Raw genomic sequence first — 27,123 nt, 5'->3', positions numbered from 1 at the left:
AGGGTAGAGAATCTGGTGTTTACTGCAGAAGGCTGTTGATGCTTGGTCGATAAGTATATTCAAGATATTTTTAATCAGTAAAGAATTCGAGGGTATGGGAAAAGGCAGTGAAATGGAGTTGAGGATTATCGGATATGTCATTATCTCATTGAATGGTGGAGCAGATTCAATGGACTGAATGGCCTGTTCCTGTCCTGGCTTCTAACTATTTCATTGGTACCCTTGGCTTCCTAATCACTAAAAGTAGGTCGCTTCAGGAGTCAGTAAAATGTCTAACCCATTTCTGTAGAACTGGTACCACATATGGGATAGACTGTATGGACTGCAAGTTTTTTTTTACTCAAGTAACACATGTTTTGACAGCTTCATAGTGACTTTCACTAGTACTCTTACTCTTTCACAAGTGCTCTGTACGATGACACCCATGGGCGGAGTAGTTGCAATAAACCAAGGCAGAAAATTACAGTCATGCTCCCAAAGTGTAGCACTTCACTGATGTGCTTCACCTAAGGGCTTCATAGAGAATGAAAGAGGCTTTTCTTCATTCTGACAATTGTTCATCAAGTGCACAATGTTTCTGGAAGGATAAATGCATGAACTGCTCTGGATTTTTCTAGATTATTTTCACACTTTATTTCGTTTTTAAAATTGGATTGTTTGTCCAAGTTTCCAGACTACTGCTTCAGGACATAACTGCTACATTAGTGTACTGCTCGGTATGTGCGCACTATAATATGAGCCTTTATTGTCATATTTTGGTTTAATTTTCAGGGTTTTTGTATATTATTCAAAATGAATTGAATAATCATACAAAAATTTTTAAAAAAATGCTATGTGGAAAAGACAAGTGAGTGGGTCCAGCAGAGATGTTCTTGCAGATAGCAACCTCAGGCATGACAGACTGCACGCCCTCTCCTGTGCTGAAGTCATTTGGTAATTCTCTGATTTAGAGAAGGCATCTAGTGCCGTCATCAAGATAGTTAGGAAGCAGTATTTTGTAGGCACTGAGTCCAGCAACACTGGAACATCAGTTGGGGTCAGTTTATGCCAGTCAGACTAAACAAATTGAAATACATAAAGCGTAATTAAAGTACCATTTTATGTCACCCAGATCTATGTAAACTCACTCCTTGTTAATCATTTCTGACACCAGAAGGATAAGCTGTTTGGTCAGAACTGTCCTGCTCTAATATTCTTGCAATGCGAACAGGCAGGCACTGTTGATTTATAGGAAAGCTGCTTTGTCCTCACAAACATTGTGTTCCAAATTCCTGTAGTAAGCTGCAGTAATGCAACCAATTAACTAAATGTTTCACGATATAGAAGGCATAATAAGCTGTACAGAGGTAGACCCCAGTTTCACTGACTCATTTCAGAGACATTTCTTTCTTTGATTTTATTTAAAACTTTGAGGTAATTGCAATTGAAAATGTGTGTTTTTGTAGATTCTATGGAATAGTGTGGGAAATAAAATCTGCCTCAGCAACTTGCAATATAATGAGTCTAATACTTAAATGAAGTATCTGAACATTTAGTTATGAACGGAAATGCATTTTTTCCTCGATTGAAAGCAACGGCAGAACATAACTTGGCCCAGTTGATGAGCTGATTGAATGGAGCTCTGTATGATGACACCCAAGGGCAGAGTAGTTGCAATAAAGCAAGGCAGAAAATTACAGTAGTGCTCCCAAAGTGTAGCAATTCACTGATGTGTTACACCTAAGGGCTTCATAGAGAATGAAAGAGAGGCTTTTCTTTATTCAGACAATTGTTCATCAAGTGCACAATGTTTCTGGAAGGATAAATGCATGAGCTGCTCTGGATTTTTCTAGATTATTTTCACACTAATAGCTTCTGTAACAAAGTATATGGTGCTTTTGGTTTGCTAGGATCCAAATTCGATGGTTTGCTAGTGGACAAAAAGAATGAAGCAAAAAGAATGCCTCCTGAAAGACCGGACTCCCTCCCGACCAGAATAGAGGACAAAGGTATGAAACTTGCTGCCTGTTTTCATCTTGGTTTTGGGATGTAATGCATCCGAGATGCATTGAAGATATGAAACAGTAGCTATTTTTGCTATCTAAGGCTACTTGCATCACTCAGAAGAAGCCAATGCATGATTTTTCAGTTTGCTGTTATTGTAGCTGCAGAAACTAAGCAAATTTAAGCTACACTTTTGTCTGATCAAATCAGGGTTATCTGAATGTGGATGGAGATATTTATAACAGAAAACATCATTGTTCTAGGAAATGCATTCTGAATGATCAATACCGTGAACCAGAGAGTCCTCATGGATCCAGAAATCCTAAGGGTGTGTGGTTAAATTAAACAAATAACTATCTGACTTGCAGCTCCTCTCATCAGTGAGTCTAAGAGGTAGGAAAGACATGAGGCTGGATGTCCAGTAAGTATAGCATGGAGAAATTAAATTGAGACAGGACCGGAACCCTCACCTTTCTCATTATAGTAACTGCACAAATTATAATTGTATTCAGCTGCATCCTGCAGTGTGCTGCAAAAATTTCAGTCAGTTTGTCCTGGGGCCCATTGCTGACATAATGAGCCTTGCATCCTGAACCTCCCATCTTGTGTCTGGGCATTATCCCAGAATAAAGTTCAGAATAAAAGCACTTCTACTTTGTTTCTTTCATATGCAATCGTATCAATTAAGTTTTCATTTTCTTAGTTGCTGGTGAAAGCTCTTGTTGAAGACTAAGGTAGATTGGATACAGGTATTGCAGTTAGAAACACAGGAAATTTCCATATAACTGAGCCTCGACAGTATTTTAGTAGTGAAAGTTGAAAATTTCAGTAATATTTGTGTGAAAAAGACTACTTAACAACATTCTTCCTAGTTTTAAAGAATGCCTTCTTGCTCAAGATTTGCCCATCTGAGGAAATAGTTTCTTTCTATTTATCTTATTAAGTCATTTAAAAAAAAACTCATTTGGATTATCTCTTCATCTTTTGTAGTTAAACTGATACAAACCTATTCCATTTAAGCTATCCTCATAGTTTAATCCTTATTACTTTGGTAATTCTGCTGCATCCTTTCCAAAGCTTACATATCGTTCCTGAGATTTAGTGCCCTGAACTGGATATTGTCCCCTTACTGCTGTAGGAACAAAACCATGTAGGTGTAGTGTAACGTCCATCCCTCTGTAATCCAGCCCCCTTGAGATAAACGCCAACATTAAATTGGCATTTAGCTTTTTTTTAATAATGTTTCATAATTTCTAGTTTTACCTAAATGTGACTCCTCTTGCATCAGATTGACTCTGACTCTGAATTGGCTAAGCTAAGCAGTTAAATTATTACCAGCAGTCGCTACTCCCTTCTCAGGTTAATAAATGCTGGCTTTGTCCACATTTTAATAGTTTTTAAAAAATAGCATGCTGAATATGTCATAGAAGGTTGTAGACTGCTGGTTTTGCATGTCTTTAAAATGTTGTGGTACTCTCCAAACTACTTCCCTACCACTCTTGTGGAAGCAGAGCCTATAAGTTGCTTTATGAGGTGTCTGGGCAATTCCTCGAGAGCCTTGAGTATTAAAGTATATGTTGGAAAATGGGGCAGGTTAGAATTAAACTGAAAAATTAAAACTGTTGGTACAGTTTGAAGGTTCATGTGTGCTATTTCTGTAATTTTATATTCTGATTTCTAAATCAGGCTAGTTCATTGTGAGCATGTAACTGAATGCAAAAATAATTGTATCATCATACCAGCATGCTAATTGTATTAAGCTTATTCTGTCTGAAAAATATTAATGTGTGTTAGTATATTTGATTGTTAACCAGAGCAACCTTTCTAATTTCCTGTGCCACGGTGAGATCTTTAAATGGTGTCGCGCTGGTTAGTACTGCTGCCTAACAGAGCCAGGGACCTGGGTTTGATTCGATCTTCGGGTGACTGTGTGGAGTTTGCACATTTGTCCCATGTCTTCATGGGTTTCCTTCAGATGCTGTAGTTTCTTCCCACAGTCCAAAGATGTGCAAGGGGTTAAACGTCACAAGTTTGGAAGGTGCAGTTGGAGGAGCCTTAGAGCATTATTGTATTGCATCTTACTGTTGGTACACATTGTTGCAGTTATTTATTGTGAAGGGAATGAATGTGGTGGTGGATGGGCTACTGGTCAAGTATGCTATTTAGTCCTCATAATGTCTAGCTGCTTGAGTGTTTGTTGAAGTTGCACTCATCCAGTCCAATAGAGAATATTCCACCACAGTCCTGACTTCTGTATTGTAGATGGTGGACACTGGGGAAAGAGGAGGTGAGTTTCTCAGCACAAAGTTACCAGCCTTTGACTTTTCTTGTGACCATAGTATTTATACGGCTAATGCAATTCAATTTCTGGCCAATGGTACTCCCCCAGGATGTTGATTGTGGAGGATTTGAGCAATAGTTAGATTCTTTTCAGGTTTGAGTTGCTTATTCCCCAATAGTGCCTCACAAACCTTATTGAATTCTTTGAGAAGGTGACTAAGGAGGTAATTTCTGGCCAATGGTACTCCCCCAGGATGTTGATTGTGGAGGATTTGAGCAATAGTTAGATTCTTTTCAGGTTTGAGATGCTTATTCCCCAATAGGGCAGGTCGTGCCTCACAAACCTTATTGAATTCTTTGAGAAGGTGACTAAGGAGGTGGACGAGGGGAAAGCGGTTGATGTGGTGTATATGGATTTTAGTAAGGCGTTTGATAAGGTTCCCTATGGTAGACTACTGCAAAAAATACGGAGGTATGGCATTGAGGGTGAGTTGGAGGTTTGGATTAGGAGTTGGCTGGCTGGAAGAAGACAGAGGGTAGAAGTTGATGGCAAAGGTTCAAACGTATGGAGTCAGCTATTACAAGGGGGCATAGCTTTAAATTAAGGGGGGGTAGGTATACGACAGATGTTAGGGGTAGGTTCTTTACTCAGCGAGTCGTGAGTTCATGGAATGCCCTGCCAGTAGCAGTGGTGGACTCTCCCTCATTATGGGCATTTAAGCGGGCATTGGATAGGCATATGGAGGATAGTAGGCTAGTGTAGGTTAGGTGGGCTTGAATCGGCGCAACATCGAGGGCCAAAGGGCCTGTACTGCGCTGTATTCTTCTATGTTCTATGTAATACTTATCTGATACAAATTTTTTTATTAGAGAGGAGCTCGCTGGGATTGATTGGAGTAGTTTGTTTGCAGACAAGTGGGAGGCCTTTTAAAAATTAGATAACTAGAGTTCAAAGTCCTTTGTGTTCCTATGAGGGTAAAGGGCAAGGTTGGCAGGAATAGGAACCTTGGATGTCAAGAGATATCGAAGCTTTAACTAGAAAAAAGGAGACGTGGCTCAGAAACAGGCAGCTGAGATCGAGGGAATCCCTGGAGATATGCAGGGAATACAGGAGTTTACTGAAGAAGGCAATCAGGAGGGCAAAAAGGGGACACCAGATAGCCTTTGGCTGAGAAAAATAGGGTGAATCCAAAAAGGCACTTTAGTTATTTTTTTTCCTTTAATATACTTAGAGAGAGAATAGGGCCCCTCAAGGACCAAAGTGACCATGTATGTGTAGAACTGCAGGAGATGGGTGAAGTTCTCAATGAATATTTCTCCCCTGTTTACCATGGAGAAAGACATGAAGACTTGGGAACTTGGGGAAGTTAGTGGTGATATTTTGGGGACAGTCCGTATGACAGTAGAGCTGGTGTTGGATGTATTATAATACATGATGGTGGATAAATCTCCTGGTCCTAACCAGATATATCCAAGAACACTGCAAGAGGCTAGAGAAGAAATTGTGGGGGCCCTGGCTGATATTTTTGCCTCATCATTAGCCAAGGTAAGGTCCTGGAAGATTGAAGGGTAGTGATTGTTGTCATTATTCAAGAAGAGCTGCAAAGAAAAATTTGGTAAGCTTAACATCTGTGGTGGAGAAGGTTCTGAGAGATAAGATGTACATGCATTTAGAAAGACAGGGTTTGATTAGGAGTAGTCAGAATGGCTTTGTGTGTAGGAGATCATGCCTCATAAATTTGCTAGAGTTCTTTGATGAAGTGACCAGGAAGGTTGATGAGGACAAGTTGGTAGATGTATATGGATTTCAGTAAGGTCTTTGATAAGGTTCCACATGGTAGGCTGCTCTGGAAGGTTAGATCGCATGGAATCTAGGGCAAATTGGATATAATATTAGCTTGATGGTAGGAAGTAGAGGGTAATAGTGGAAGCATTCTTGTCATATTGGAGGCCTGTGACTAGTGGAGTGCCTCAGGGGTCAGTGCTGGGCCCATTACTGTTTGATATCTATAGCAATGAATTGATGAGAATAAATAAGGTGTGATTAGAAAGTTTACAGATGACACTAAAATAGGTGGTCTTGTGGACAGTGAGGAAGGTTATCAGAAATTGCAGCAGGACCTTGATCAGCTGGGGAAGTGGGCCGAGAAATGACAAATGGATAGGTAAATGACAAATCAATATAGGTAAGTGTGAGGTCTTCATTTGGAAAGTCAAATCAAGGTAGGGGTTTCATGGTAGGGCTGTAAGGAATATAGTGGAACAGAAGGCTCTTGGAATTCAGGTTCATGGTTCTCTGAAAGTCATAGGTAGACAGGGCAGTGAAGAAGGCTTTCGGCACAATGACCTTCATCAGTCATGGCATTGAGTATAGAAGTTGGGAAGTTATGTTGCAGTTATACAGGATGTTGGTGAGGCCACATTTGGAGTATTGGTCACCTTGCTTTAGGAAGGATGTTATTAAATCGGAAAGAGTGTGGAAGAAATTTGCAAGAATATTGCCAGGACTCAGAAGCTATAGGGAGAAGTTGAACAAGCGAGGATCTTTTTTCTTTAGAGCGTAGGAGACTGAGGAGGGGGGGGATCTTATAGGACCGTAGAAGATCATGAGAGGCACGGATAGGGTGAATGCACTCAGTAAGGTAAAAACAAGGACTGCAGATGCTAGAAACCAGAGTCTAGATTAGAGTGGTGCTGGAAAAGGGTCAGGCAGCATCCGAGGAGCAGGAAAATCGACGCTTCGGGCAAAAGCCCTTCATCAGGAATAGGGTTGGAGAATCGAGGACTAGAGGGCATCAGATCAAGGTTAGGTGGGAAAGAATAAAAGGGAATCAGAGGGACAACGTTTTTACACAGTAGGTTGTATGCACATGGAATGAGCTGCCTGTGGAAGTGGTTGAGGCAGGTACATTAAACCATTTAAAAGGCATTTGAACAAATACATGGATAGGAAGGGATTGGAAGGATATGGGGTTAGTTTGGACAGATGTTTTGGTTGGCATGGGCCAGTTTGGGCCAAAGGGCCTGTCTCCATATTGTAGGACTCTGACTCTAGTGTAAGCCTTGATGTTGCCCAGGTCTTGCTCCAAAGGGAGACAGACTGCTTCAGTATCTACAATGCCACAAATGTTGCTAAACATTGTGCAATCATCAGCAAACGTCACCACCTTAGGTTGGGAAGATCATTGAAGCTGCTGAAGGGGTTGGGTCCACCTTGAGAACCAGAGATAACCGGGGACTGAGATGATTGACTATCAACAACCTGAACCATTTCCTTTGTGCTAGGTATGACTCCAACCAGCAGAGATTTTTTTCTGATTGCCATTCACTCTAGTTTTCTTATGACTCCTTGATGCCACACCCAGTCGTACGTTGCCTGAGGGTGATGTCAAGGGTAATCACTCTCCCCTTACTTCTGGAGTTCAGTCCCTTTGTCCATGTTTGGATCAGGCCTGTAATGAGGGCAGGAGCTAAGTTATCCTGATGGAATCCAGACAGAGCATCAGTGAACTGGTTATAGTTCCACCTTGAAGACACTGTCAATGACTCTTTCCATATGGTTGACAATCAAGATCAGATTGATAGAGCAGCAAATGGTTGGGTTGAAATTATCCTGTTTTTGTGTATAGAATGTAGCTCTGCAATTTTCTGCATTGTCTGGTAGATACCGGTAGCTGTACTGGAACAGCTTGACTCGAGATGCAGCTAGTTCTAGAGTGCACATCTTCAGCTGAATTGCCAGAATGTTGTCAGGATCTATAGCTTTTTTCATACTCAGTGTCTTCAATGGTTTATGATGTTGTGATTTTGGGGAATTTGATAGTCGACCAAGATGGGTCGCCCTCATAGCACCTTGGCTAAAATTGGATAAACATACTTGTGACATTGATGTGGTGGACTCCCTTGTCATTGACGATGCAGCTATTTATGAAGCCTCCACCCTTCATTTGGTTGTTTAATTGTCCATCACCATTCACAACTGGATGAGACAGGACTGCAGAACTTTGATCTGATCCATAGGTTTTCACTCTTTGTTGTGCAAGTAGTCCTGTGCTATAGCTACACCAGGCTGACAGCTAATTTTTAGGAATGCCTTGTGCCTACAACATTCTTCAGTGAACCAGGGTTGAACCCCTGGCTGATGTTAATGATAGAGTGAGAAAATGAAGTAACCGATTGTGATTGAACTCAATTCTGCTGATACTAATGGCCCATTGTGCCTCATGAATGCCTAGATTTAAGTTGCTGGATTTGATCAAAGCCTGTCCCATTTAGTACAATTAACATGATAGATGCCTTCCTCAATTTGAAGATGGAAGTTTGTCTCCCCAAGGGCTGTGCGGTGGTCACTTCTGTTAATTACCTACATGCCACAGACCTGTGACAGAGAGAGGGGAATGAATATAAGGGCAGAACATGCAGATTTTCTCCCCTCTGCCTACCTTACCACCTGCTGGAGACCCAGTCTAGTAGGTGTCTCCTTTACGGCTCAACCAGCTTGGTCAGTATTGGTTCTACCAAGCTTTAGTGATGAGTGGGAGTGGTTGGTAATTAGCAGTTTTCTTGTCTATGTTTGACCTGATGTAATGAGAGTTCATGGACTTTAGAGTCCAACAGGAATATATAAAAGAGGAGGAGGAGTAGGCCATTCAGCTCTTCAGTTCTCTCCCGAAGAGTGTTGTGGATCAACCTATGGCATGTGGGGTACAGCATTTCAAGAAGGCATCTCTCCATCACCTTCTCAAGGGCAACTAGGGAAGGCAATAAATGCTGACCAGCCAGTGATGTCCAAGTCCCATGAATAGTTTTTTTTTTAAAAAAAAAGTCAGATACCAAGTGCAATCTCTTATCAGTCTGGATCGGTTGGGGGTGGGGGAGCTCCACTGTAATCTGGACAAAGTGTGAGCTGGGGGAATGGGGTAGTCTTCTGAAAAGGAGGACAAGAACTTTAAGGAAAAGGAAACTGTCTTTGTACCTGATAGAGCGCAGCTGCATCTCATGCCACAAGTAGTATAGGACCAGATTGACACCTGGTTCTGGTCAATGAGAACTTGGTGCGGCAGACCATTCAAAAAATAAAACCGTCATTGCAGATGATGCCAGCATTGGATTTGGATGAGAAGGCCAAATGCAGTCTCAGTTTGTTCTGTTTATACTGGCTATAAATAAAAGCTCTTGCTTGTATGTGATGTTTATTACTGGACAATGACAAAATGTGAATCTTCAGGGAGGCTTTTGGGACAAAGCGTGTAAATAGGATATACCTAAGGACAGGAAAAGTGTGAGATATGAAGTTTAAGCAGTGATTCGGGGAGAAAATGGCATTCTGTGTTGTCAGTCATGTTGGCTATGTACTATGAGCTGAGTTGGTTTGTGGCTGCTGTACCATTATGTTGCTAATGAGAGTCAAGGCTTTGGCAGATATCCACTGAGTGGCATCTGGGAATGGGTATGTTAAGATGGGGATAGAATCAGATACATTGGGTACTATAGAGGCAGATAAGTAGTGAATGAGGTTAGTTTGGCAAGATACCATGAGAAATTTCGCTAAGCCTCCTGGCAAAAACCCTGGAAAAAAATCAATGCAACTGTCATATGAACAATAAAAATAAGATTCAGCTCAATATCTTTTTCTGTAAAGGTGGAAGGGAGAGACAGTGATCATACGATTTACCACTGACTATCCAGTTGAAATCAGCAACTTAGAATTTCATAGCTGCATGCATATTTAATCAAGACTTTGAATTCTCCATCGTTTGCGAAGTCTAACAATAATGAATGAGGGTTATTCAATTTTAAGCTTTGCATTGACAACTCAAAAACTATATCAAAATCATTAGCTCTGAAAATTGACATTTGAAATCACTTTCTTCAATAATTCAGCCCATGCCTATATTTGTATAAGTTACTGGAGTTTGTAATTTTAGTGAGACGATTTTGGATAGACTATTTAGAGAACAAATTCCTAGCCTTATGAACAAATAACAGCTGAGAATTTCAGAAATGTTTTTAATGTGGTATTAGTTGCAATTTTCTGAGTCCGTGGACTTGGCAAGAATACTGCCACCTCCTAGTTCCTAAACTCTGATAGTTGGTCATTGTAAGTCAATATTACTTTGAGCAGCTGTAAGTTTATTTGGGAAACCACCTTGACTAAGATATACTTGCAGAAAGAATTCTAATCATATTTTTCTACCTTGTTTACCAGGATTGATATTTATCAATTTGTATACTTTTATAAAAGAGAAAATGATTCCAAATTGTTTTGCAGACTGTTGTGAAGAGTAGGCCCTATAACATTTGTTTTCTTTTTAGAGGAAAAGTCAGAAAGAGATCAGAAATCTATAGAACTGTCTAAACCCTCAGTACCTGCAATACCACCGAAGAAACCTTTGCCTCCCAAGACCAATTCTTTGAACAGACCAAATACATTGCCTCCTAAAAGGCCAGAAAGACCAGCAGCACCTGCAGCTCATTCCAGGTAGGTTTGTGTCAGTCACTTGATGTATTTCAATTCAGAGCTATCCCAATTTGCTATGACCTATCAAAGACAAATTACAGAGATTGAAATGGTTGTGTTGTAAAGTGTCTTAAGGTTTTTTTATGTATACTTTGCACCAACATTAATTGTATTCTTTTGGCAAATGCCCCAGGCACTTCACTGGTATTAAGACATACAATCAAATGCTTGGTCAAAGAGTTGGATTCTTTTCTCAACTGGAGACTGTCTTCTACTTTTACTTTTTTACTCTAGTTTTTAACCTATCTCTTCTCATATCCTCCTTAGGCTCATCTTTTCCATCAGACCCACCTCATAATCCTATTCCGACTAGACATCTGATTACCCAATTTCCCCTCCAGATCCCTATGTTCACCAGTAGTTGAAACTTATCTTATTCAGTGTTGTCCCTCACTTTTTTTTTTAAATCTGCAGTAATCCTCCCATCTCCAACAAATTTTTCATCTCCAAAGATTTTGAATGTATTGTTATCCTCAGATCTGGATCCATTTCACCAACTTTGTGTTTAAAAACCTCCAAACCTCCAGTTAGGTTTCTGCCTCTGCCACAGTACCAAATCAAATTTCATCAAAGTCGGAAATAACGTCCTATGTGACTGTTACAAAAATAACGTTGTCCTCCCCTTCTCAATCCTCTTGCTTTGTGCCACCTTTGACACAATGGCCACAGTTGGGGATTGGTTGGCTGAATTGACAAGACAGCTGGTTTACGATGTAGTGACATTAATAGTACGGGTCCAATTCCCTTACCAATGAAAGCCCTGCCTTCTCAATCGTTCCTATCGCCTGAGCTGTGGTGATCTTAATGTTCAATTCAGTACAAGCCATTTCTATCTCATTGTTCTCTGGGACTTTGGTGACTTTGCCTTTTTTTAAAAAAACCTTTGACCCCTCCTCATTTTCCAACATCTCTACACTGTAGCACAGCTGATGAGACTATTCTTTCATATTACTATCCTTTTCTATCTGACCATAATCACAGAATCCCTTGCAGCGATTTTCTGCTCTGGCACTTTTTTTTTCAATTCACTCATAGGACCTGGCCATTGTTGGCTGACCGCAATGTGTTGATCGTCCCTACTTCCCCTCGGGAAAGTAGTGGTAAGCTGTCTCCTTGAATTGCTGCAGTCCAAGTGCTGTAGGTAGGCCCACAATGCCCTTACGGAGGGAATTCTATAATTTTTGACCCAAAGTCAGCAAAGGAATGATGATGTATTTCCAAGTCAGGATGATGAGTGGATTGGTGGGGAACTTGAAGATGGTGGTGTTCCCATGTATCTGCTGACCTTGTCTTTCTGAATGAAAGTAGTTGTGAATTTGGAAGGTGTTGTCTAAGGATCTTTGGTAAATATCTGCAGTGAATCTTGTAGATGGGCGCACACTGCTGCTGTTGAGAGTCTGTGCTGAAGGGAGTGGATGCTTGTGGATGTAGTGCCAATCAAGTGGTGTGCTTTGTCTTGGATGTTATCAAGTTTCTTGAGTGTAGTTGGAGCTGCACCCATCCAGTCACATAGGGAGTTTCCCAACTCACTCCTGACTTATGCCTTGTGGATGATGAACAGGTGCTGGAGAATCAAGATGAGTTACTCACCACAAGGATTCCTTGCCTTTCACTGGTTCTTATAATTACTGTATTTATTTGGTGATTCTGTTTGAGTTTCTTGTTAATTATAACCCCAAGATGATAGTGGGGGAATTCAGTGAAGATAATACCATTGAATGTGAAGGATTAGTGGTTAGATTGTTTCTTATTGGAGATGGATATTGCCTGGCATTTGGGTGGTGTGAATGTTACTTGCTGAAAATGTGTTGCTGGAAAAGCGCAGCGGGTCAGGCAGCATCCAAGGAACAGGAGAATCGACGTTTCGGGCGTAAGCCCTTCTTCAGGAATCTTATGCCCGAAACGTCGATTCTCCTGTTCCTTGGATGCTGCCTGACCTGCTGCACTTTTCCAGCAACACATTTTCAGCTCTGATCTCCAGCATCTGCAGCCCTCACTTTCTCCTGAATGTTACTTGCCACAACATGAACACCTTCAGTGTCTGACAGGTTGCAAATAATGCTGCATTGTAAACTGTTGAAGTGGTATTTTGCCAGGTCAGATTTGTCCTGCAATTTGTGCACAGCACATACTTGGGCAATTTTCGTTTATTGTCAGGTAGATGCCAGTGTTGTAATTGTACTATCACAGCTTCTCTCTAGTCCTCAAAGCACTTACTCTTGGCCACTCTGTTTGACATCAATGTGTTCCCCTTTGGGCCTTCAGATGATACTGTCATTTTAGTTTTCAGGTTTGCCAAGACATCTAGCTCTTGGCATCAGCACTTCTCTTGACTTTAAGATCTGGATGTATTTCATAACTTTTGGCTTTCTTTTAGAGATGCACAGCACTGAAACAGACCCTATGGTCCAACTTGTCCATGCCGACCAGATATTCTAAACTAATCTGGTCCCATTTAACAGCATTTGGCCTGTATCCCTCGAAACCCTTCCTATTCATATACCCATCCAGCTGCCTTTTAAATGTTATAATTGTACCAGCCTCCTTCACTTCCTCTAGTAGCTCATTCCATACACCTACCATGCTCTGTGTGAATAAGTTGCCCCTTGGGTCCCTTTTAAATCTTTCCCTCTCGCTCTAAACCTATGCCCTCTAGTTCTGGACTCCCTCACTCCAGGGAAAAGACTTTGTCTGTTTACCATATCCATGCCCCTCATGATTTTATACACCTCTATAAGGTCACCTCTCAGCCTTTTCTCCAGGGAAACCAGCCTATTCAGCATACTTGTAAATCTTTACTGAATCCTTTCTCAAGTTTCACACCATCCTTCCGATATGAGGGAGACCAGAATTGCACACAGTGTTCCAAAACTGGCCTAACCAATGTCCTGTACAGCCGTAATATGACCTCCCAACTCCTATACTCGATGCTCTGACCAATAAAGGAAAGCATACAAAACGTTGCCTTCACTATCCTATCGACCTGCGACTCTACTTTCAAGGAACTATGAACCTGCACTCCAAGGTCTCTTTGTTCAGCAACACTCTGCAGGAACTTGCCATTAAGTGTATAATTTCTGCCCTGATTTCCCTTTGTGGTGTTTTAAAAATTCTGGTTTTGTAACCAAGATGGCACTGGAGAATGGTGACTTTGTACACCCTTCACTATACTCATGTGAAAATCTAATTTGAATTCTGTTCCAGTACAGCTATCACACTGATAACTGCCCAACAATGTGGAAAATTGCTCAGATATATTCTACACAAAAAGCAAGATAAGTCCACCTGACAAATTACTGCCTTATCAGTCTACACTTGATTATCACTAAAATAGTAGAAGTGGTCATTGACACTGTCATCCAACAGCACTTGCTTCACAATATCCTGCTTGTTGACTGATACTCAGTGGGTTTGAACCAGAACCACCAGAGCTACTCAGCTCCTTTTTCGAATCTGGACGTAAAGGTGACCTTCAGGGGGGAATTGAGAGTAATTGCCCTTGACATCAAGACTGCAGTTGATTTGAGTGTGGCATCAAGGAGCCCTAGCAAAGCTAGAGACAGTGGGAATACAGAGAAGATGGTTGTGGTTGTTAGAGGTCAGTCAACTCAGCTTCAAATGCAGGAGTTCTTTAAGTAAGTATTTACTAATCAACCTGTTCAGAGTTGTCATTACACACCCCTGCAGCAGGTGAGAACCCAGCCTGTCTGGCTTAGAGATAGGAACATTACCACCGCATCACAAGGGCTTTAAGATTTCCTTAGTGTCATGTCTTTTACACAACCATTTTCAGCTGCTGTCACATTGGCCTTCCCCACTATCATAAGGTCAGAAATGAGCATATTTGCTAATGATTGTGTTATTCAGTGCCAGTTGTGACTTTTCAGTTACTGGAGTACTCAGTGTTGATATGCAGAAAGACATCAACAGTATCCAGGCTTGGACTGACAAATGGCAAGTTACGTTTGCACCATGAAGTGCAGGCCATGACCATCTCCAACCAAAGAGAATCTAATTATTCAATGTTATTACCATTGCTGAATCCTTGAATATCAACACCCTGTGGGGTTACCATTGATCAGAATCTGAACTGGACCAGTCAGACCTAGGTAGCAGACTAGGAATTCCGTGTAGAGTAACTCAGTAACTGTCTCTCCAAAATCTAGCATCTTCTACAAGGCAGAAGTCAAAAGTATGCTGCAGCATTGTCCACTTGCCTGGATGAGTGCAGCTCTCGCAATACTCCAGAAACCTGACACCATCCAAAATACACAGCTCACATATTGGTGTCCCATTACCCACATTCAACACTGACTCAGTGGCAGGGATATGTACCATCTACAGGATGTACCTCACCAAGGCACTGTCACTGGCACCTTCCAAACCTGTAATCTTTACATCTAGAACAGCAAGAGGAGCAGATGTGTGGGAACACCACCACTTAACAAGCTACACGGTATCTTGATTTGGAGCTATGTTGTTGTTCCTTTCCTGTCAAAATTCTAAAACTTACTAACAGCACTACAGGTGGCCCGACATTCTCACAACTCCTGCATTTCAAGAAGCAGCTCACCATCACTTTCTCAAGGGCAATTAGGGATGATTGTTAAGTGCACATGTAGCCAGCAATTCTTTCATCCCATATATGAATCATAAAAAAAGACTAAATTTGGAATTATCTAAATGTCATTGCACTGATTACCTCAAATAGTAAAATCAAAATCCTTGCTGCTTTTGTAACTGCCATTTTAAAATTGATCTTCAAAGATTTGAGAACATACACATCTATCACACTCTTCCTGTAGTCAAAAGGTTACATTACTTCTTTCATATTATCATTTCAGATTCCACCTAGCAAAATGTATCATTGCGTACAGCTGCATTGATCTTTAATTTGTCTGCCCATTTCATCAGAAATACAGAGGAACCTCGATTACCCGAATACCAATTATCCGAAAACCGGATTATCTGAAGGAGATCTCGAGGTCCCGATGGAACATTACATCAAAGATGTGTTCCCGACAGTGATCCCGTCTTTTGTTTACAGTGATTAAACAGGCACTGTCTCCAAATGACTGTCTGTCTGCCCACCCTCTCTCGGTCCCCACACTTTCCCTGGAGTTCTGCACAGGCGTGTACCTTAAACATACCTCCACCCTGCCCCCGTCCCTAGATAATCTCTCCAACATTGTCCTGTACAGGGCAAAGGTAGAACCTGTCAAAACGTTGCATGTAAAGAGTTGTGTGTGGGGCTGTGTGCGCTATTTGGAGACTTACCCCACAAAGGCAACTGCAGTGGCAGCAGTCTTGTTGGTGTACAGTCCAGCTGCTCTGGAGAGGGTGCGGATGTGTATGGGGTTGGGGGCAGGCGGGGTGGGGGGGGTCCTTGTGCGCTGTGGGCTGCAGCAGTCTCCTGAACGTGGAGCAGACTTTAAAAATTCCGAGTTCCAGAGAAAAGGCATTTAGTCGATTAACCGAATAATCGATTAACCGAACAAAATAGTGCCCAACCATCACTTTTGGATAATCGAGGTTCCCCTGTAAACTCCTGAAGTTCAGTCCTATCCTAGTTGTTTACCATGTTTTGGAGTTTCTACGTTTGAGTTTTGTATTATCAGCAAAATTATTACTTGGTCAGCCATCTCATATCTCATTAAATAAATTAATCAAATTAGTTTTAGAAATCAATGCTGTCTTTAATATATTTCCCATACTTTTACAAATTCTGTTTACAGTTGTCTGAAAGTTTCCCACCATTGATATTGGTCTGACTGGTCTATGGTGCCCTTTTCAAATGGGTGTAATATTTACAATCCTTCAGTCTTCTGGTACCATAGCCATTTGAAGATTATGGCTAGACCCTCCTATTTCCTTCATTACCTTGGATACATCTGTTCCCAGTGACTTTTCTGTTTTAAGCATTGCCAGTCTTTATATACTCTGTTTTTACTTTCATTATGCCAGTATTGTTACTGACACCTCCTACTGCTGTAATGACAGCATCCTCTTCCCCAACAAAGACAAATGCAAAGCAGTCACTTAACACCTCAATCATGATCTCTCCCTCCACAAGAAAGTCGTCTTTTGAACCCTAAATTTCCCTATCCACTCTTTGTATGGAATGTATGTATTTAAAGGAAACTTGTTGGGTCCCTTTCATGTTAGCCTGTAATCCATACTCATACTGCATGTCTGTATCTCTCTAACTGCTGCATTTCAATATCTTGCTGTGCTCTCCATGCAGTCATTTGTCCCACAATACCAAAGATTTGCTTTCAATTATACTCCCCTAAAGTGCTATCATCCTTACTGGTCTGAGAGTGCCACATTCCCAAAGAGTTCCTGTTGTTCTTTTGTTGCTGACATGTTGGACACATACTGTCCTTGTCCATTTGACTATCAATGTAATCCTATAAAAAATAATTGTATTTGATCATAATTATAAGGCATTAAGCGATCAATGGATTCACAGATATTTAGTCTTGTGTGCTATTTCATTATTATTCCTCGGTTTTTATTATTTATTCTAACTTTTAATTATGTTTGCTATGTATCATTCTCCACTAAAGTTTTTTGATGAGAGGTTCTGCATCTTTATCTGAAGTAAAAGTATGATCTAAGTCATTGTGATTTTTATAGGATGGCAGTGCTATCTGTGGTCTCTTACATCTTCATCTTCAGGGGAACATCCTGACAATTAGAGTGCAGTAAAATATCTGAAATCCCTCTGCATGATATGTTTAGGTTACTCAGACAAAGGACAGCACTTGCTTGTCCAAGCATATCTACATGTTTGCATTTTTTTTCAAGGGACGAGGGTTCTAAACTAGTTGATGAATTTCTTAAAAAAAAACACACATGGTTATCATTTTCATGATGATATCAAATAAAAAGCTATGTTCTCAAAGTTGGATGGTAACGCTAATAATCCACACAACTATGTAAAATGCAAATAAAGTGGCAAAACTCCAAGACTACAAGTAAATAACACACTTTAGGCTAAGACAGCAATTGGAATGTATCACTCAACACAAAGCTTGTGTTTAATGTCATCTTTGGTTTCTGGTATGGCCTTTATAGTTTATCTGTGTAATGTATTGCTTACATCAAAAACAAGCTAATGTCCTTCTTAATGAAATGGAAAATCCTGGAAGCACTTAAGTCAGGCAGTTGGTGGAGGCACACTGACATTTCAGGCTGATGATATTTTATCAGAACTCTCTATAGCTGTGCCAATATATTTGCATCAGCATATGCCAAAAGGTTTGAATCTGAAAAATGCAGTAGACCATTCACTGTTGCTGGCTGATGCAATTGGTGCCTAAATATGATACCAAGACTTCTCAAATAATCTGATTTTAATGGAAAAAACTAGACTGATACAAATGAAAAGTTATACTAATTTATGCATCATTCTATTTATCCTACAGTTAATCAGTAAGTTGTACTGACTGCGGAAGTAGCTGAGGCTGTATAGAGGAAAAATGGATGATTGGGAGTGTGCTTGCAACACACTCGAGGAGCCTAGAGAACATCGCAAACAGTGAGAGCAGGTAGCTCAGTTTAGCTTTATGTAGCTGAGGTGCTAAGGGAGTATAAGTATGTATAGGGTGTCTGAACTTGGTATTAATCTTTAAATAGTGTGGTGGTTTACAGTGTGTTTTTCGTGTGCAGTAATCACTCTGAGGTCATTTTGACTTGGAGGTGACTGTTGTGCTCACATGTCTGAGAAAGTGAAGGCCATCCTCATTAGGGAATAGGTGATGGTTCATCTGCAAATAATTTTCTTCTAGCAGTCACAGGTTATGTGCTTCATCTACACTTGTTAATTCAAATTTGTTTTTCTAAAAATGTTGCTATAAATACTTGAGGTGTTTTTCCACAATTTCAATTCAAATTGAACAATGGTTGCCAAAAGAACAAAAGGCAGTAACGGGTGTAGGATTCAGAAAAGCTTCCTGTCTAAGGACCCAACTCCAGCTTCTGTGTAGGCCCAGGTAAAGTGGCATGGGGCACAACAGCCTTCTCATTAAAGGATAAATCTACATTTTCCTTCATTTAGTTACTTGTTTTTTTTTGGTTATTTGGAAAAATGCTATTTGACTTTGCCAATTAGTGTACAGTTAGTATATTATTGTGTATAATCTATACTTAGCAATGCACATATATAGTCGTTAAACCTGCAATTAGATTTCAGGACAGTTTTAAGAAATGTTCTACTTTTTTAATAGTTTGATTCATAGTCTTTCATGTTTGAGTATAAAGTTGTTTCATTGTTAACCAAATCATTAGCCAACAGATACATATGGCTAATTTGTAATCCAAATGTGATTAATTGTATGTGTCATCAGTAACCAATGAGTTATAGATACTTCCTTTGAGTGTGGGATCCAGATGCTTACATTTATATAATCCATGATTTTTCTATGTCTTTGTTGATCAAATGGTGAAATGAAAAGCAGTGTGCGCATGTCCTCAAATGTTATACTTATTTTTCCTGCTTGGTCACTAGTGATTGACATTCGAAAGGTTATAGGTATGTGAAGTACATTTGCATGTGTAGAAAATATTTTGACATAAATTTGTGCATGTAGTTACAACAATCCACTGATCTACACCTGTAGGTCGTCAATGATTTTCTGTTGGATATCAATGAGTTAAAGGAATGCCTGAACTTTTTTTCCTGAAGTGATGGTGACACTGTGATTTTTGGAGAATTAACAGCAGCATAACTTGTATTTTCTGCCATTTGGGATCTGTACACAGACTGATGACTTTGACTTTCAGAAGAGTGTCCACATGTGACCCACAGTCAAAAACTTTCATGGCAGAAACTAAGACCTGGAAAACATTAACATGGGCAATCCAGGCAATGTTAGCATAGTTGGGCCGACATTTGGTGTTTTTGTGGGTGTTTTAGATTAATTATATTCCAGTAGATGTAGACTGGTAATAGTGACCAAACATGATAGTGTAATTCAACAGCTGTGTTACTGCTTCATATGTTTCCATATAGATGGGTTTTCAAAAGACATGGCTGTTTAAATTTAAGTCCTACAGTCTACGGTAAAATATGTGCTTTCTTCATTTTCTGCGATTCTGTTCTACAATCGGGAGATGAAAAATGACACAACTGGCTTTATTTTTTTGGACAGGTCTGACAGTGATCCAAAGTCTGAAATAGGAGTTCCTGTTGTGCTGCTGAGCACTTCGGAGAGAGAGACCTTGGAAAAAACCAATGACATTGGTAAGAAAACATTCAGCTGTTGTTTCAAATTGTCTATAAATAGCTGCATTATAGTAATGCTGCATACTGCATTATAACACACACACGTATTCTTCTGGAAGAAGGACTCCTTACACAGTACGTAGTTCTTTAACTGACTTTCTTCCACTTGGAATGTATGAAGCATAATTACTAATTATATTCAAAATTCACGTTGGGAAGCTTTATTCTAAGGTGCTGCCAACCTGAAAAATGAACAGCAGATTGGTACTGCAGTGAGGAATGGTTTGTCACAACCAGTCTCTGCTGAAAAGCAAGTAGCTCAAGTTTGCATGTAACTTGTACCACTGTAGTCATTTGGACTTTGTGTCTGTATATGCATGAGTGACAGAGAGAGAGAGAGGAGGAGAGGGAGATCTACTGAATTATTTAACGTAGAAAATGAAAATTCACATCTGAAAAATGGTCAGTAACAGCAAGTGCAATTTACAGTATTCTAGAATATACCTGTAGCACTGAGTCTCTCTGAGAAGCTGCAGCCTCTTGGAGTTTCTAAAATATTTCACTGGTAATGCTGACTTCAAGTGGATTGTTCCACTGTTCACCGCCAGTATGTAATTACTTACAAATCTTTCAGTTGAATTTATAACGTGGCTTACATATTCTGTCTAAACCTCTTTTTCAATGTTAAGGAATGTGAGATTAGAGCAAACTTGCTTTGGCATTGCAATTTACAATTGATTGTTTTCAATATCTCATTGTAAAAATTCACAAATACCACTGTTGTATAAACTAAAGCAATTTTTACAACTGGGTCAGTTAACACTACTTTTAAAATCTTAGCAGTAAAACTTGGGTTTGTTTTTAAAAGGTACATCGGATGCTTTGTTGCATGAAACTGAGGATATATTAGCCAAGTCCAACAAAATGTGATCTTAATAGCTTGCATACTTAATATATAATAATAGCTTTCATTTAAAATGGATGCTAGTCATACAGAAATCACTAATATTTTTTTTAAAAATCATGAGACCTCTACAGTTCAGAATAAAGCTAAATTAAAAGCGATGTCTGTTATTGGAATAAAATATTCAGTGGATAGGATAAAGGTTGACTGAACTATTGCTTTAAGGACATACAATGATACAATTTTCTGAGCTCTGTTGCTTTAAAAGCATTTTTTGTTAAATCTATACAATCTATTTCAGAATACAGAATAGGATTTCAGCATCTTACAGCATAGGTGGAAGCCAATCGGCCCATTGTGCCTTTACTGATTCTTTGAAAGAACTATCCTGTTATTTTTCTCCATGTATTTATCTCTTTTGAAGGTTATTATTAATTCTCTTTACATCCTTTCAGACAGTGCATTTTGTATTACAGCAATTCAAAGTGTAAAATAATTTATCCTCATTTCCTTTTTGCTCTTTTGCCAATTATTGGTTACTGGCCCTCCTTCCCGTGGCAATGGTTTCTATCCAAACAATTCAAGTAATAAATTCATACTTTTGAACACGTTGATATGGAATCTTTCCTTAACCATGCTCTAAAACGAATGGTCAAAGCTTTTCTGGACTGTGTACAACTAAATAGAAGGGGGTAGGCTCTTTCCTCCATTCGCCAATGTAGTCATTTTATAATTTCTGTGGGACAGCATTGAATGAAATGAAGTCAATTTGGATGTACATTTAACCAGCTCCTGCATATTTAATGCTTGGCTTGCAATTCTGAGCTGTGGAACCTGTTACCTGCTTGATTGCTAGAGTTACATTCTGTGTGTGGGGGGGGGGGGGGGGAAGAAAGTATACTATAAATTCCAAGGATTTGTTTGTCATCTCCCTTTGTAAAGAAGAATCTTTTAATGCAGGGATGTCTAAAGAATTGAGATGCACATCTCCAAGTCTGATTGATTGATGATTTACTCCCTTAGATAGTTAGGGGGTTACAGGCATGTGTCCACTTTGTTTTGTACATAGTTTTGAGTTACAAAATTATTAAGTTTAAAAAAAAGTACCTGTATAATTTTTTGAGATGAATTAGCAAAAACAAACAAATGTGAAAACTGATTTTAATAACTTACCCTTCTGTTCTCATTATTTTCAGACATTCCTTTCTTGTGATGACTTTGTTTTCTATTCCCATCACTCCTAGTAAAGCCTTTTAACTCTAACTTCCATTTACCATGGGTAACTCCACTTCCATGCCCTTTGAGGGTAAGACTCACTTTCTCTTAACAGCCACTTGAGCTCTGAGTTATCTTTTATTCCTCGCTTTTTATTTATTGCACTTTGGTTATGCTCTAACAAAATACAGATTTCAGACAGATTTCAGTACACACTTAGTGTCAATTTAAGAATCTGTCTTAAAAATTGCAATAAATTTGTTTGCAATCATAATAAATTAAGATACATTTTGAAAATGTTAAAATATTACTATTTTTAAAATAATTGTCCGAGCTTCAAAAACATTTTGGAGAGATTGGGAATTGAAATTTTAATAAAATTATGTTCTACTAGTACCATTTTCTTTTGACATGGGTCTCTCTTTTGATCAAAATGATATCATTTTCTTCCTTTATCTTATGAAGTAAAACTTACATTAATGCCGTTCCTCTCACAACCTGAGGAAATCACTTTGCAACCAACTAAGACTTTGAAATGCTATCACTATTAAAATGTAAGAGGTGCAACAGCTGATCTACACAGCAAAGTCTCTCAAACAGCAGTGTGTTAAATTCCAAACAATCAGATTTAGTGATGTTGGTTCAAGGATGAATATTAGTCATCCTCCATTCTTTGTGTCATTAGTACATTTACAGTCCACCTGAGGGCATTCATGGGGCCAGACTTTAACCTCCGATCCAAAAGAAATTACTTTTCAATGTGCAACACTCCATTATTAGGAATGTCAATCTAGATTTTTTTGCTCAACCTCAAGTCTTTCGAGTGTAGTTTGAACCCACAAATTAAGTGAGAGCATTACTGCTAAACTGAGGCTGAAAATTGTTTATTATTTATTATAAAGGGGGCTGCTAGTAATCTGGAATGCTTTGCCCTATACTTTGTGTAAATTTACCAAGTGAGCAGCTGTACCACACAGCAGAAGGTCAAAAGTTCAGTCTTCTGTGCTGAGTTACTCAGCCTGGGGTGGAGCTGTGGGAAAGCACCATAGTTATTTTCAAGGTCTTTGGATTAGAATTGAGAGAAATAAATGAACTAATACTTACTATTGACTGCTGATAAGTGATTTGCAAGGACTCAGTTAAAGACATGGTATTTCCTGATGGTTCATTTGTTGATTGAGTGCCAAGGCTTTCTGATGAGTGACAGCTACATGGACAACAGCACCACAGACGAGAACGTGTGGTACAATGTCTAACCATTGAGGTCAATTTCTTTGGAAGGAAGTATAGTCAGTGAGTGAATAAGGTGGGAGGCTTCTAAGATCTGTTTTTATATTCTAAGGAAATGAGCAAAGCATAAATGTAATATCTAAATGTTTCATTTTGTGCACATGGTCTGTCAGTAATTTGCTTATGGGTATAGTCTTGTTTGGGTTTGCTTTATAACTTTCCCAGTATAACTTTACCTCAGCTTTTCTTGGACACCTTCTAGCATATTGCGTGCATGTTAGTGTGTCCTTGTTTAGTGTGGATCTTCTGTTTTGTTTTCCCATGGTTTCCATATTATCTGAATTAGCAAAATAGCACGTAATAAGATATGAACCAATTTAAAACAATATTGAAGATTATTTGAAAAGTACAGTAGAACATGTTAGTGAAATTATGTGCAAATAAACAGATTTAAACCTGCCTCACTCCTGTCGGTCACACTCTTAACCAAAGACTAATCTTTGTTTTTATAAAATACCATATTCAAGTCATAATGATTAGATATTACCCAGCAATTATTGAATACACAGCTAAACCTCGTCATAGATGGCAAATTAAAAGTAAACTATATTTGGAAAATTTATTCTCTGAACATGTTTTCATTCTATTCCATGCTGCATACTTAAAGTACAGAAATTTCAGTCTGTGAGATTTTCATTCAATCCTTGCTAAGTCAGGTAATCTATAAGAGAAATAAGGTATTTTACATTTTTACTTATTGAGCATTTCCAGTTCTAGATCTCCTGTAGACGAGTGTCATTAATTAAATTGTTTTACCGGAAAGGCTGTTATTATCTTTGCTATGCTATTAGTGTGCTATGTATCAAAGTCACAGTGCAATAGACTTTTGGAAAAAATACATCTTTTAAAAGCTCATTGAAATTTCAATGTGAATCATAGAATTTTGTAACCCAGCAGAACTTTTTCTATCTGTATTGCTTCTGCTTGCTGATTGACGGAGCAGTCCGATTCGATCCCGCAGCTGTTTCCTTTTCCTCATAACTATGAAAATTAGTCCTTTGTCAACAGGACACTAATCCTGTTCAGTTGCTTATCAAAAGTTCCGCTGACATCTGCTTTCACCATTCTTTGTCATTAAAAATATATCTTCCCTGGTGCACTAGATCGGTACTGATTCAAATCATAATCCCTACAATGCGGAGAGAGGCCATTTAACCCATCAAGTCTCTAGCAGTCCTCAAAGAGGATCGCAACCTTCAACCTGATCCTGCAACCGTGCATGTGCCATGGCTCATCCATCTAATGTACATATCCCTAGACGTTATGGGCAATGTAGCATAGTCAATCCACCTAACCTGCACATCTTTGGACTGTGGGAGAAAACTGGAGCACCTGGAGGAAGCTCAGACAGACATTGGGAGAATGTGCAAACTCCATGCAGTTGCCTGAGGCTGGAATTGAACCTCGCAAGGAAAAACTGTTACCATTACCTAATTGTGCAAGGATTAGCAAATACAGATTTAAGGTTTTGGCCAAAAGCTGCAGAAAGATGTAAGGAAGAACTTGTCTTTTTGGCAAGCATATTGATGATCTGGAACACACTGCCCATGAAAGTAGACACCATCTATGACTGTTAAAGGAAGCTTAAAGACCTCTTGAGGAAAATAATCTTGCAGGATTCCAGGGTTAGACAGAGGGATAAAACTGGTTTGCTGTGTCAGAGAGCTGGTATGGACTTGATGGGCGGAATAGCCCGCCATGCTGTTAGTGACTTCATGAGTATCATTGAGTGCTATAATGCAGAGTTTTCCAATATCAATAATAATTTTATTTCCAGATTATTTAGCTGCTTGAATAATAAATTATGGAGGAATAAACAAGTGCAAATTCTGAACAAAGATGGCATATAGCCACCTGATTTGGCTAACGAATATGACAGCTGGAAAAGCGCAGCAGGTCAGGCAGCATCCAAGGAACAGGAGAATTGACGTTTCGGGCACAAGCCCTTCTTCAGGAATCATTCCTGCAGAAGGGCTTGTGCCCGAAATGTCGATTCTCCTGTTCCTTGGATGCTGCCTGACCTGCTGCGCTTTTCCAGCAACACATTTTCAGCTCTGATCTCCAGCATCTGCAGTCCTCACTTTCTCCCCTAACTAATATGACAACCCATTTTATTTTCATTTCTGCAAGAACACTCTTCATGCTTTTGGTGGGGACATTAAGAAGAGCTAATTTATATACAGTAACACCTACATTTAATTTAATCCAATGCATTGTTTGTACTATACATAGGATTTCAATAAAGTACCCCAAAATGAAATACTGCTTTGACTTGAATATTTTGCTAGATTTTCTGATTGCTGTTTTAAAGTTGTTCATGATAGCTGAAAATTACTCTAACTTAATTGTAATTTTTTTCCAATTATATTACAAGGTATTCTCTTTTTGTCGTCTTGTAGATGTAGCAAGTTTTGATAGTGTAGTCTCTTCCACTGAGAAACTCAACCATCCCACAACCTCTAGACCCAAAGCCAGTGGAAGGCGACCTCCATCTCAAGTCTTTACATCTGTAAGTGGTTAAAGAATATTTTGTATTGCATTGATTTTTTTTAAAAAAGTACAATGACAGGTTGTTTGGCCCATTGAAGCTATACGGTCATTTATACAGCACCTTGCTTCATATCATCATATTCTTCTATTCCTCCTCATCTATTACTCTGGCATTTCGCAGAAATGCATCTGTGACAACTTAACTGGCATTGAGTTCCATATTCTTATTATCTTTTGGATAAATGTTTTTCCTAAATTCTTTACTGGATTTATTAGCAACTACCCAAAGGCATTTTATGCGTATGTGAGAAACATGAGAATGACGAGAACGAGGGTAGATCCGATCAAGGACAGTAGTGGGAGACTGTGTATTGAGTCGGAAGAGATAGGAGAGGTCTTGAATGAGTACTTTTCTTCAGTATTTACAAACGAGAGGGACCGTATTGTTGAAGAGGAGAGTGTGAAACGGACTGGTAAGCTAGAGGAGATACTTGTGAAGAAGGAAGATGTGTTGGACATTTTGAACAATTTGAGGATAGACAAGCCCCCCGGGCCTGACGGGATATATCCTAGGATTATGTGGGAAGCAAGAGAGGAAATTGCAGTACCGTTGGCAATGATCTTTTCGTCTTCACTGTCAACGGGGGTGGTACCAGGGGACTGGAGAGTAGCGAATGTTGTGCCCCTGTTCAAAAAAGGGAATAGGGATAACCCCGGGAATTACAGGCCAGTTAGCCTTACTTCGGTGGTAGGCAAAGTAATGGAAAGGGTACTGAGGGATAGGATTTATGAGTATCTGGAAAGACACTGCTTGATTAGGGACAGCCAGCACGGATTTGTGAAGGGGAGGTCTTGCCTTACAAGTCTTATTGAATTCTTCGAGGAGGTGACCAAGCATGTGGATGAGGGAAGAGCAGTGGATGTAGTGTACATGGATTTTAGTAAGGCATTTGATAAAGTTCCCCATGGTAGGCTTATGCGGAAAGTCAGGAGGCATGGGATAGAGGGAAATATGGCCAATTGGATAGAAAACTGGCTAAACGGTCGAAGGCAGAGAGTGGTGGTAGATGGTAAATATTCAGCCTGGAGCCCAGTTACAAGTGGAGTTCCGCAGGGATCAGTACTGGGTCGTCTACTTTTTGTCATTTACATAAATGATTTGGATGCGAGCATAAGAGGTACAGTTAGTAAGTTTGCAGATGACACCAAAAT

General features: G+C 39.6%; 1 protein-coding gene across 2 annotated transcripts in view; it reads left to right on the top strand.

Annotated features, from left to right (window-relative positions):
- The window catches only part of sh3kbp1 (SH3-domain kinase binding protein 1), a 179,320-nt gene that overhangs the window by 140,249 nt on the left and 11,948 nt on the right, over positions 1–27,123 (top strand). For both annotated transcript variants that reach the window (XM_043700472.1, XM_043700471.1), the window contains exons 11-14: positions 1,890–1,988; positions 10,579–10,744; positions 19,939–20,030; positions 25,821–25,930. In XM_043700472.1, the coding sequence (XP_043556407.1) occupies positions 1,890–1,988; positions 10,579–10,744; positions 19,939–20,030; positions 25,821–25,930 (467 nt within the window). The remainder of the gene's footprint in view (positions 1–1,889; positions 1,989–10,578; positions 10,745–19,938; positions 20,031–25,820; positions 25,931–27,123) is intronic.

The sequence above is a fragment of the Chiloscyllium plagiosum genome, chromosome 12 (assembly GCF_004010195.1).
Source record: "Chiloscyllium plagiosum isolate BGI_BamShark_2017 chromosome 12, ASM401019v2, whole genome shotgun sequence".
NCBI classification, from domain to species: Eukaryota; Metazoa; Chordata; class Chondrichthyes; order Orectolobiformes; family Hemiscylliidae; genus Chiloscyllium; species Chiloscyllium plagiosum.
Note: the sequence above shows the minus strand (reverse complement) of the source record. Positions and strands in the feature narration are given on the sequence as shown.